This window comes from Erithacus rubecula, assembly GCF_903797595.1.
Source record: "Erithacus rubecula genome assembly, chromosome: 1".
Classification (NCBI taxonomy): Eukaryota; Metazoa; Chordata; class Aves; order Passeriformes; family Muscicapidae; genus Erithacus; species Erithacus rubecula.
Genome location: NC_136658.1, coordinates 38,831,200 through 38,844,561, shown reverse-complemented (window position 1 = coordinate 38,844,561; position 13,362 = coordinate 38,831,200). Strand labels below are relative to the sequence as shown.

General features: G+C 41.0%; 1 protein-coding gene across 8 annotated transcripts in view; it reads right to left on the bottom strand.

The window, feature by feature from the left end:
• YAP1 (Yes1 associated transcriptional regulator) overlaps window positions 1–13,133 on the bottom strand; it is an 84,180-nt gene extending 71,047 nt beyond the window's left edge. For all 8 annotated transcript variants that reach the window (XM_079313433.1, XM_079313435.1, XM_079313434.1 and 5 more), the window contains exons 1-2: window positions 12,669–13,133; window positions 9,529–9,776 (exon numbers count right to left, since the gene is read on the bottom strand). In XM_079313433.1, the coding sequence (XP_079169559.1) occupies window positions 9,529–9,776; window positions 12,669–12,992 (572 nt within the window). In that variant the 5' untranslated portion in view covers window positions 12,993–13,133. The remainder of the gene's footprint in view (window positions 1–9,528; window positions 9,777–12,668) is intronic.
• Window positions 13,134–13,362: the final 229 nt, after the last annotated feature.

Below are 13,362 nucleotides of genomic sequence, written 5' to 3'. Positions count from 1 at the left end.
ATTTCAAATTAATTCCATACAAACATGCATGCACAAAACAAGAGTTCAACTGTTTCTTGCAAATATAAAAGACTTCTTCCCATAAACTGACTTACATAAACTTTATCCATGGCAAAAGTCAGCAATTTTCATTTTACTGCCACTCTCTCAACTATTTGGTAAGTTAGTTGTTACCTTAGCTTGGAAACCAATTAAAATCATCCTTCTTAGGTTTCATTTGAGGCCATTTAAAAAACGTAAAGTTTGGCACAGACAGGAGCCTACACTTCTACTCCAAGGTGCAAAGCAAAAGAATCAGTTAAAGTTCATCCACAATCTCCAAGCTGCTCACCATCACAGCACAAACAGGATTCAAACTGCAGCTGTCAGCAAAAGCTACACAGATACTTGCACCAGAAGAAACCAAAAGCATCCTCCTTCTGCTTCTCTGCTCCAATGCAACACTGAAACTGAAAGTTGGAAAATGGGTACTACAATGATGAAGCTGACTGATTGATTCTTTTTTCCTGGATACATTACCACATAAAATTGAAATTTAATTCATTAAGAAAACATTAACTGTCCAAGTTTCTCAACAAATTTGCATAACATAAAGCTGATCATGTCAGGACCTGACTAACAGCATAATAAAAAATGGGGACAATTTTGAATTGCAGGCAATTTTTAAAAGCATGTAATTAAGACTTCCTTTGACCTTGTTAACATGGATGCTAAAATGTTAATTCTTAACTAACTGTTCATGCTAAGGTCTGTTTCACATTTACTCTTCCTTATGCCTAATCAATGTCTAAATTACCAGGATATTGTTAAATATCCAATAGATCTTTTTCCTGTTACTAGTCATAACAGGATAAATAAAAAGACAAAGCCAAACCCTCACAATCATAAAGATTAACTGTTCTAACACTACAAATCTGAAAGTTCCTGCCCTCTGTTACTTAGTAATTATTTGGTCCCAAAATCTAAGGTCTGCTTAGTTTTAGAATTAAAATCTCAAAGTGAAAACCTGAAATACCAGTTATGAAAAAGAATGCTTGTTTTAGTTCAAATGTTATACTCACTGGCCAGAAGTGATATACACAGACAGAAATTAAGTGGGCATATATTTCAGGGCTGAAGGTATAAAGATGAAACACAGGTCCACACTGATGATAACATAATTCTGTCAACAGCAGAATAACAAAAAGCTCTCAAAAATCTATCCATACATGATCTAGAACACATGCAATTTTAGCTTAGCCAGGCTCTTTTGTACAAAACCTTGTAACCACAGAATGCGTTATTAAGTATTTAAAATATTTCACACTTAAATGAGTATAATTCATCATGACCCAAAGACCATCACTGAAGTCAATGGACATGTAAACTCCAGTTACAGTATACAGTATTACTTTTTTCTGCAAACATGTTTTTCTTATATATACAAAAATAGCCTCTAAAGATGGCATATAACATGCTTCAAAGCAACTTTGTCACAGCCTTTTATATATCAGATTACACCTCTTCAAGAATATATATTTCACATCCTTAATTCATGCAAAGCTGGTTGCTCTGAGAGTGACAAAAGTTTTGTAAATAAAAATCACTGCTGAATTGTGTGTTCATTGGACATAGAGGTCTATTAACCATATGAACGACACCAACAGCATAGTCAGCAAACACAGGAAGAAATTTCTTTTACTCTATTTTTCTCCATTCTAAAGAGACTATGCGAAATGTTGCAAACAATGTGCCAACTGAGCTTTACAAGTAAGTACAAATTAGAAAAAATAACTGAAAAGTGAGATCCAGTAAGAAAATATACCTGTGAGCTGCATTTATTTCCTTTACTCAAAGAATTCTATTTTGTCTATAACCTATGCTTCTTTGTTTTCAGATGCTTTATTCAGCCATAGATGTCTAACTTGATAACATATCCAGTAAAGGCAAAAAGTTTACTTGCAACTGGGGAATCAGAAAGAGAAAGGCATCCTTGAAGTTGTAATACTGTTTAAACAAATCTGTGTAATGCAGACATACTTCCAACAAAGCTCTCAATAAATCAGAACTTGCTGGAGATAAACTAGCAATAGTAAATGACCTTTACTTGACTTTCCTATAAAACAATTCAGCAGAAAAAAACTGGCTTCACAACCTCAGTGCAATAATCAGTAACTACACTGAACCCCTAACATGGGTCTAAGTTACCAAACAGCATGTCAGAAACTCAACAAAAGAGATCTGGTCTGTCACTGCGACGCAGCAAAGCCTCACCAGCAAAATTAAAGCAAAGTCCAAGACTGTTTTCAAGACAGCTTTGTCTCCTTAGTAACTGACATGACTGACAGGCAGTATACTGGTAAAAGTCTTACTTTACAAGGCAGCTTTGTATTATTTCTCTGACTTAACCAGCAATTTAGAATACTTGCCTGAAACACAGCCTGAAGTAACTTAGTTAAAAGCCAAATAAAACAGCAACATAGTGAATCCCAGAAAACAGACTCCAAGAAGCACTTCAGGAGGCCATGAAACAGCAACACAGCTTAGTCACGCCTTACAAAAACTTTAGTTCTCCAAATAAAATTGCAGTTTTATTTAGCAAAAAGCAGCAATGAGGTACAGTTTTCATATTAAAAACAAATTTCCCCCATGCTGTAGATTCCTATTCGAATGCCTAACAAAAAAATACAGCTCATCTGGTAAATTTCCCAATTGAGCCTGACATCAAAATCAGGCTTTAGCAAATTGCTTGGGGGACAGTGTCCAGGAGTACACAGCATCCATCTGTTAACATTCCAATACAACGTTCCCCCAAGAAAGTTTCTCATCCTGATAACTCCCACGCTGTTAGATCTCCCCTAGACAAAATTCTATCATTCTCTTGGGCCAACTACATGCTACCCTGCCTGTATCTTAGGGGCACCTATCAGAGGACTGCTACTCACAGAAACCTCCTGTAAATTTCCTGCATTCAAGCAAGTGAAATTTTCTTTAGAATTTACTTGAGAAAGGGAGTCAGGTAAATATCAGCATTTACATAATCACCCACAGCTTGTTGCCAGGGGGAGAGATAAAAAAAGAAATGAAAAAAACCACACCTTAAAAAAAGGAACAGTTACTCAAATAGCAAAAATCAGCAAGTTCCACCCACCATTACTGAGTTTGACAGCAGACGTATATGAGAATTCTACAAACAATAAATGCAAGTATGTTGGAATTTATAAAAAACACACAGACTAATATGAGAACTGAGTGGCTATCAGTTTTAAAAGGTTAAACTAAATCTAATTACATCATCTGAATTTGTTCCCAGCTCTGAAGATAAACACATGCAGTGCTCTGGCCACATATAAAAAGAAGACAAATATCCCTAGTTTTGGATGACAATTCTCTGTTGCTGTTTACCTCATTTTGGGTATTTTTTCCTCTTTGGTTGGTTGCAGAGGAGAGACGTCTAGTCTTAATCAAGACTGCTTGTAATTCAGACTAGTTAATCTTGTACCTCAGCTCTGAGCAACATCTCTTGCACTCCTGGGTATCAGTTCCTAAGTGCTTACGTCCAGTGCTTACATCCAATATGGGGAAAATGTGTCTTTGAGAGCAACAGGAACTCTGCTTTAATTTTACATGTGACTTAATTTAGATCCTGATGCTAAATACTGCAGCACTCCCAGTGCTAATAAGTTACTTTCTCTGAGGGTTTAGTCAAAACCAGACAGAGGAAAAATTCCAATTTGCAGCTGTTGTGCCACAACTGCAGAGGGAAATCGAGCAAAGTATAAATGATGGCTTTACATTTTGAATTTTAAAGCTACTGTTATTTTTTCATTTCCAGGAGGAGAAAGATAAGAGAGTAAGAGATGAATCTTGTAAAAGTTGGTATGATTTTACCCAAACATGCCACTGCAACAGCATTCACCCATTAGAAGCTTCTTGCAAAAATATGACGTAGTAGTGCTCAGTCTCATGTTCATGGGAATTTTCAAATTAACATTCTTTTATTATTTTACTGCTTTCTATCAGGCAGCAATTTCCATCCTGTGACTGAGGGGTTAAGACTACCCTATGCTACAAGCAAGATGACTACTAAAAACCCCACTACTGTAATTCTTTACTATCTTCCATGTACAGAAAAAAAAGCAAAAGGATAAAAATCCAGAAGAGGCTCATCTTGATTTATATCAAATTCTTGTTTGTCTTTAAAAGTCAAGACCTTAGAAGACAGAAGTAGTTCCATAGCAGTGTAACTACACTCAGAGTTTAATGCCACAGCTCTCAAATATAACCAGATTAAATATTTAATAAATAGAATTGAAGCAACATCTTTTTTTAAAATAAGAAATTGTGATTCAACTTGTATTCATATACTCTTCTTATTACTAATCAGAGATATTTTAGTATTTTTAATTATAAAAGACCTAATAAATGACTCAGGTTTAGACTCGGTCACAATTGCAGCTTTCCACATAATAAAAAGTTTTCAGATCACCAGTAAGATAAAACTGATCTCAAATTTGATTCAGGAGATAGGAAAACAGTACCACAAAGCAGTATGAGATACCTAAAGCATATAAACCCAAAATCAAACACTCTAAAGCACAAAGACTATTTTTATGAGAGATATGTAAAAGACAAAACCTGTGGGAAGAAGAAAGATTCTGATCAACAACTAATTTTTAAAAAATCCTCAGAGAGAATTTAATTATTAACTTACAACTGGGTGCCATGGATGCTGTATTTTCCCCAGTTCTATTTTCTTCTGAAGATAATAAATGTCAATATGCTTATAAAAAAAAAAAAAAAATAGTGAAAACCATAAGATATGTTTTTGGTTTACCTGAAATTACATCTAAACTGCCTTTTGGAATAGTCTTATAAAATCACCTTGTACAGCAGGGTACTGAATGCATGGATATTGTTATTTTACCCAGCACAAGAAAATGTTTGCCACTGCTTTCACTGATGCTCAGTCTCAGTGCTAACACAAATGAGGCATGTTTGTCCTTATTCTTCCTCGGCCCTTTCAAAGATATTGAAATCTTCAGCGGAATTGTGAATTCGAAATAACTTGTGTTATTGTTTTTTCACAGGGCTCTTCAAAGCAAGAGGCACAAGGAAAAATATAAACTTAAACTGTCTTCCCTTAAATTTTCAAAAACATACTACAGCAAGTTTTCCTTTGAAAGTGCTTTAACTAATGTTTTTCCTTCAGCTGTGTGCTGAGTGTTCACAGTGCCATTTTTTCATTACTTTTTCTGGGAGTTCTTTGGTATTTTGAGTATCTTCTTAAACAGTCAAATCATCAATATAAAAATGCAACTAACTTGACATATTACAAATAGAATTTAGCAATCAAAGATCTTTAAAAGTGGAGAAGCCCATCAAAAGCAGTGGCTACAGTTTTGGCTTCCAACAATATTGCTATTTTACTGATCAGCTTGCCTGAATTATAGAATTACAAACACAAGAAGTCATATTGATAACTCTGAATATGCACCTCCATACTAAATTAAGGTATTGAGCAAAATATGCAGCTGTGGCTGCAGTTTTTCCAATGAACATCATTTGTCCTTGAAAACTAGCATTACTTTGTTGGGGTGGAGAGACCAAGGGGAACAGAGGATACTGGTGTAGTGGATAGTACCAGTCAGGGGTAAAAAACAGGATGCAAGAGCATCACTGAATATTTTTCATGTGTGACATGAGGAAATTTAAAAAAAAAAAAAAAAAAAAAAGTATAGCAACAAACTTCCCTGTTGTCTTAAAACTAGCTGGTTTCATAACATCCAAAGCCATAGCTCTGTATGGAGCATATGAGAAATGTGTAACAGCAATCATTTTTTCTTACAGATGGACAAACACCTCAAACACACCCACAAATACTAATGAAAACCACCTTGGCCTCCTTCAGGAAGTCATTCAACACTTCACAGAAAAAATAGGAAGTTGTTGATAAACTGCTTGCAAGAACTACTTCCTGTAGGAAAAATAATTACAAGACTTGTTTGCTGGACAAGCAGTTAACTTTTCCTCAAACTACAACAAAAGAAGGGGTATTACACAGGCTCTGTAAGAATTAAAAGCATAACTCTAATTTGAGATGAGCCAAGAGTACTTTCAAAACGGAGCAAAATTTGTTTAGTCTTTCTGCAAACTGTTGTGTGCTACTCCCACTGCACATTATCTTTTGCCTCGAGAGCGATCCCCTATCTTTCTGCACAGTTCACTGAAATGTCAAGCAGCAGCTGGCTAACAGGAAGCGGTTAAAAAGCAATGCAATTGACATCACCACACAAACCCAGCTCGGCCTCCTTACCGTGTGTTTAAGAATGGGCTAAAGCTACCGCACACCAGAGAGAGATGACTCAGATGTGGCCACTTACTAACCAGGCAAGTCTTAGCTTATGAGCTCCACTGAAGGAGCAGTACCAATAAAAAATAGTTTTACCAGCTGTACAGTAAGCAGGCCTTAACCCACTGCTCAAAATCATCACTAAGGGAAAATTAAACTCAGCAGTAGTACTCGTAACAGTGAGATGAATGCTAATGAGTGGAATTCTGGCAAATCATATGTTGGGCATTCATACATAAGGGGTCTGTTTGTCCAGATGACAGAGTAATTTACAAGAGTAACTCTGTCTCAAACCCTATAGTACTGCTCTCACCTTCTTTTAATATGTATGGATACATGGGGTGTGTATATAAAATATCTGGCCAAGTAACTCTGTGCATCTATCTCTATACATACACACACACAGAGATGATTAAGTATTTTCTCTCCCATATATATTATTTTAGTTTCTTTGCACAAATCACTATGTTTGCAGTGCTTGATCCACTGATTAGTGGAAGTGACTGTAATTCCAGAGTGTATTAAGTATGGTACTCAATTTTGTATTATTCCCTTTGCACTGTAGTATATTATGATAACTATAACCATAAGGCTTACTGACATCTGGAAAAAATCTTATATTGTTACCTATTCTGTAAAGATCCTTCTAGAGCCTGATTACCAGATTGTTCAGAGTAGCTACAGAACAGATCAAGTGGAAACAAAGAGCAATGCAGCCAATAAAAAAAAAAGCTGGATATTTGGAGGAGACACTAAAAATCTGCATATGGTAGAAGGAACCACATTAAAGGTTTTTAGAATCAGAAATCTTAGTACTCACACTTCAAGCAAATGTTTAAGTTAAAACTAGGCAAGATGTGAGGGGGCTTGTAGGTGTCAGAACTTACCACTCATCACTCAAAAAAAATCTTTAGTATACAAACTTGTTTCTCAAAACTAGTCTTAAATTTCTTTGAGTTTCCTACACATATAGAGCAAACATTGTGCTAGTACTCTAAATGACTTTTACAAATCTTAAACTCCAATTAAGTTGGTGGATCTCACATGTAGATAGACTTAAGCAACCTTTTATGATCAAATGTTCTTCAAGTGTGAACAGAGCTGTTCTCATTAGACTCTCCCATACCACTGCATCACCCAAGGAAAGCCAAAAGGAAACAGCCCATTACACTGTTTAAAGTCTCTGAAGGTCAGCATGTGACCCAGCAGGGAGAGGTTCAAAAAGTACAGCCTTTATTTTTTTTCCTAACAACCTGGTTTGTTTCCACTCCTTTCCCCTTCAAGACACATCCTTCACAGCTAGCAGCTCTTTCAATCATTTACTTTGGATGTCTGCTTGAGAACAAACGATCTTGCTCATGCAGATGAGTTTGCCAGACTTGTGTGTACTTTCCAGTCTCAGGCTCTTTATTGTTCTTGCTGAAACCTGACCCTTTGAAATGGATACCAGGACACTAAGAAAGGACAAAAAAACTTGCAGAAGAAGAAGGAAAGATTTTTATGGCAATAATCAAACAGCAGAAAAAGCTTTCCAAGAATAAATCTTTCACTCTGATTTCACCTGAATGAGCATAATTTAAAAAATTCATTAGGAGCAGGAAGAAATTTTTCATCTCTTAAACTGTTTCATCTTCTGTCAAATTGACAGGGCTATCAAGAACAAACACTTGTGGCAGTAAAACTTCAAAATCAAATATCTATTTTTCATGCTTCATAAGCTGCTCTTTAAGAGCTCTCACTAACAACAGTCAAAACAAAAGTTTGCTTTTCATTTCTAAACTCATTCTGTTCTTTCCTCAAGGTTCAATGAGTTACAGTTCTCAAACAGCAGAAACTTACACAGCTCAAAAAAACCTTCTACTTGTGCCTGCTGAAGAGCTTATATTCTAGAACACACTGATCTGTTAAACTTCACCAAAGAAAATATCACATCTTCAAGATCTATAGCTAGTGCTTATTTTCACATTTCTAATAGAGAATGATTGGTCTCAAAAGGGAACCTTCAGGCTCAAATAATTTCAGGCAACCACTGCAACCTCTTTTTAGTTGAAAAAAACTAATTTCTCTGTATGGAAATACCACAGCTAAAGGAACAAGAAACATTTTTCAGAAGTTCTGCAAGTTCAATTTTCATTGCAGACAATGTAAATTTGTTTTTGAGGCTACCAGCTCAAATACTCCATTCAGATGCATGCATTAATCACAATGTTTGAGAGAGAAAGGTAGGGATAAATATGTTTTTCTTGGCTGAAACAAGTTTTGCATAAGTAATGCAGTGTTACCTCTTCCCACCCTGCAAATAACATAGAATGGGTTATTTAGAGACTTGCTGTTAAATAAAAAGTTCAAATTGTAATCAAAATATTTGAGGGCAAGTTATGGTCTTGGTGGGCACACTTTCGGAAAGGACAAGTCTCTGTTGTTTTAGAAAACTTCACAGAACAAAAGAAAACGCTTCCTGATGGATTGGGTGTCAAATGGATGGCATGTGTAACTCTTCTTCAGTTGCAGAGAAGTGATACTAATTTCACCCTTCGGAAATGTTACAACTCTACGAAAATGAAACAATGTTAGAAATTCTGAAATTTCCTTTTCATTGTCAGGGATGTAGATAAGTTACACAAATACTGCAATCAAACACACATACGTTAATTACCCCAGAAGAGAGAGTAGTGAAAAAACATTTTGACAGCATATTGAAATGACTGTTCTTAAACCAAATGTAAGAAGTCCTGACATACTGTCTCTATAACAGTCTCTTAAGTTAACTGTGTATTTTTACATGTGCATTATTAAAACGAGGTAAAATGTATCTTGACCTGCATGAAAACTCTGACAATACTCAGCAAGTCCAAATGTCTCACTGTTAAAGAATGACTACATTCATTTCACTGATTTTTATAGTACACATTATAATGGATAACATTCTTTAGCTAAGATTAAGATAGGACAAATATTCACAGAGTACCATACAGTTTTCAGAAACAGTAGAATTGATACTGAAGTGGTAGGGTCCCCTACTTAAAATCAGGCACATGTTTTTAAAAATACATATTTTAAATAAAATTAAATTTACTGAAATTCTAAGACTGTAAAACAAAATACATATCCTCCCTCTCCCCCCCAAAAAAAAACCCCACACCAAAACAAAGAAAAAAAGCCAGAGATACAGCTAATTGAAAATAAATGTTACTTACTTAAGAAAGTATCTCTGTCCAGATGGTGTCTTAGCCATCTCCCAGCCTGGTGGCAAAGGTACATCATCAGGGATCTCAAAAGAAGACTGGCGGAGGTGTTGAGAAGATGGAGCTCCAGGTCCAGTCACTACTCCAGAGGGTGTAAGTGTCCCTGGAGAAACAGCTCCCAGCTGCAGTGATGCTGGAGAGGAATGAGCTCGGACATGCTGTGGGGTCAGGGCTCCTGCTGTCCCGGCATCAGTGCTGGCCTGCCAGGAGTGAAAGAAATTTTTATTAAGATTCCTACATTTCAGTAGAAATGCAGCTATCAGAAGACATTCACTTTAAATGAACATTTCAGGAGAAATTCATAACTCAGTTGTTCTTAAGTCCTGCTTATTTTCCAGTTTTTACTGTTCAAGCAAGCCTCCAAGTAGTTTGGTTAATTAGTGTCACAGAAGTGCTTATGCAAGTGAAGAAATATTAACTGTCCTTAGTTTTATTATGAAAACTAAAGTTCTTACTCCTCAACACAGGGTTAAGAACAAACCTGCCTGCAGTCAGCAGATCTCTTCCAGCACATTGAGTGGTGTGTTACTGGACTGCACCCACTCACTACCATCACTCCCACTTTCTGCTTGAGGAGTTAATTTCCCACTCTCCTTTTCAGCTGGGGGTGTGGGGATTCAAGTACACACACACACCACACACCACCCCTGTAGAGGTTTAAAAGATCACAAAGAGAAAAGCAATAGTGATATGCCAACTGGCAGCAGTGAGTTCCAATGGAGGAAGACTCACTCATTCAACCATAAAAAACCCTATACAAGAGGACTGAACATTTCCTAATAACTCAAACTTTTAAGGGTATAAAGAGTCTGTTCATGCTTTATCCAACGCAAAGCTTCAGCAAACGGTTGAACGAGTCAGTCAAAATGACTCAGAAACGCATTCACTGGAGTCACCATTCAGAAATACACAGAAAGTCCTTGCCAGTAGTCAATACTGGTCCAACAGAAAAGGGAACAGAAAAGGCAGCTCTGAAAACTTGATTAAAGTAAAAATGGCTTTAAAAAATATATTTAGCAATTAGGTGGTTTTATACACAGACAAGAACAACACTGACACCTATAATGAGATGCATGTATCAGTCCTTGTCACACCTCTCTACACAAGGTGATTGCACCATTTGAGGCCCCACTTACACACACTTACAGTCCTGCTTCACTCCATCTGTATGCAAGCACACATGAAATCCCATGTGTTCAACTGGAAACAAATTCGTTTGCACTTACATTCAGACAAAATAAGCAAGTAGCAAATCAAGTGGATTTGCAATATTTTAATTCCTAAGAATCACAGAATTGCAGAAAATAGAGACCTTTTCTTTAAGCAGAATGTTTATGTGGCACAACTAAACAAAAGGCAAAATGAAAACAAAAGCAAACTATTCTCTCTTGCTTTAACTGGATTTTAAGTTCATATTTTAGGAGCCACTGAATGGTACAAGGAACAGTGATTCAACTAAATATGCTTTACAGATGAAGATTAACACAGACAAGGAATATAAGGCTAAGCCTAAAAGTACAAACGAAAATTGTATTACCATCGCACACCTTAGGTGCATTTCAAATACTATAGCTATTTAACTGCAGTCACTGTATTTAACAAGACAGCACCAAGTGTTAGACAAATGTCTACCCATTCAGATTTGTACACAACAGAACTGTGTTGAGATTTGCACAAGTTGGGAAAACAATATATAAACCCCTTATTCCTCACTGTTTTTCAGTATGTTATTAAAGGTCTGCAACTCAGAAGCTAGCAAAACTACAGAAGCAGATCTGCTCCACCCCTTCCAATTTTCTTTTCAGTCTTCCTATATAAAGGCCAGACTGCTTTTTTGAGTACTTGGAAAATGAATTAGCTCCTAGGCTTGGAGAGTACGTGCCAAGGTTCAGCCTGGAACGAACTTCTGAAGTCAAGTTACAAATCGTTCAAAACAGAAGTTTAATAATGGAAATGCTGACAGACCCTTAACAACACGGGAACCAGGCACCAGTAGACAGCGAGTCTCACTCTTTACTGGCTACAGATAAAGTGACAATAGACAATAATAAAACTTATCTTATAGCTTAGCAACAAAGTTCATTACTTAATAACACGCGACTAGATAGGCACAACCGCCTTCCAGAAAGTTGGTAACAGCATTAGCTGTCGTTCCACACCAGCACTTGGGTCTTGGTACCAACGTCCCGCTGCTTAAGCGCCAAACGCTGCCGGCGGCCGAGCGCCGACCCTGCCCCGCATCCCCCACGCCGCTCCTCCCGGCCCTGCCCCCGCATCGCCCCTTCCCCCGGGCCGCCCCGCCCCTTCCCGGCCCTGCCCCGCATCCCTCCCCCGCTCCCTTCCCGGCCCTGCCCCGCATCCCTGCCCCGCTCCCCGGGCCGCCTCGGCCGAGGCCCCACGGCTCCGAGCCGCGGCCCCAGGCTGCCGCCGCCGCCGCTGCCCGGCGGACCCTGGACGCCGTCAGACCTGGCGGCTGCCTCGGGAATTAACTTCGGAAGTGCGTGCGTGTCTATGTGGGGGGTTAATCCTACTCAACCCAGCGCCGTGCTGAAATGGTGGAAAAGTCACATCCATATTTACTGTCTGACGGGGCGAGCGAGGGGGTGTAGGTTTGGCACCACTTCATCGCCCCCTTCCACGGAGGGCAGGGAACTGGACCGCAAAGCGAAATTCCAAGCGAAACGTTTTCACCCAAGTTTTAGGGGCTCGGCCCCACTGTCGCCCTCCCGGTGAGGCCAAGCTAGCCAAGGAGCGGATGTGGAGTTCGAGGCCCCGCTGGAGACCGGGACGGGGCAGCGCTCGCTCGCCCGCCCTCCCGCCGCGGCCCCGGCCCGTCGGCGTCCCGGGACGCGGGGGGCGGCCCGGCCGCAGGGGAGGAACAAATGAAGGGGTGTGGGGGCGGCAGAGAGCGCCCCGCCAGCCCCGGCCGGGCGCCCCCCGCCCCGCTCGGCCCCGCGCATTCCCGCCCCGGCCCCCTCCCCCACGCGCCTCCCCCGGGAGGAGCCGGGCGGCGGGAGGGGGAGCAGGGCCCGGCCGGGCCGCCCCCCGCCCGCCCGCCCGCGGCGCGGGCCCCTTCCTGCCCTCCCCCTCACCTGGCGGGAGTGGGCCTTGGGCTCGGGCGGCTTGAAGAAGGAGTCGGGCAGTTTCCGCAGTCGCATGGGCAGCGTGTGTGGCACGTTGGCGCCCTTGGGGTTCATCACGGCGTTGAACAGCGCCTCCAAGTCGGTCTCCGAGTCGCCCCGCACATGGACGATCTGGTGCCCCGCCGGAGGGGGCCCCGCGCCCGGGGGCTGCGCCGCGCCGGCCGGAGCGCCCGACACCGCGCCCGGGGGCTGCGGCGGCGGCTGCTGCTGCTGCGAGGCCGGGGGCTGCGCCGCCTGCGGCGGCTGCTGCGTTTGAGGCTGCCCAGGATCCATGGCTCCGTCGGGACCCCCCGGCGCTTCCCTGGCGGGGCTCGGCGGCTCAGAACCCGGATTCCCAGTCCCGCATGCCCCGCTCTCCGGGCCGCGGGCTCGTCCTGCTGTCGCCGGTGCTTCTCACCCCTCGGTCGGGAAGCCGGCCCGGCCGCGGCAACTGGCAAAACAACTCTGGCCGTGCGGCGCTTCCCCGAGCCCGGCCCAGCCCGGCCGGCGCCTCTGTCCCGGCGGCGGAAACTAACTCACACAACACACCAAACAAAAGTTCGCAGTTACGCCCGCCCGAATCACTCTCCGCCGCCGGCTCCGCCCCTCCTGAGCCCGCCCGCACCGTATCCGACCGAGGGAACCCGTGCCCGCAGCGCTCCTG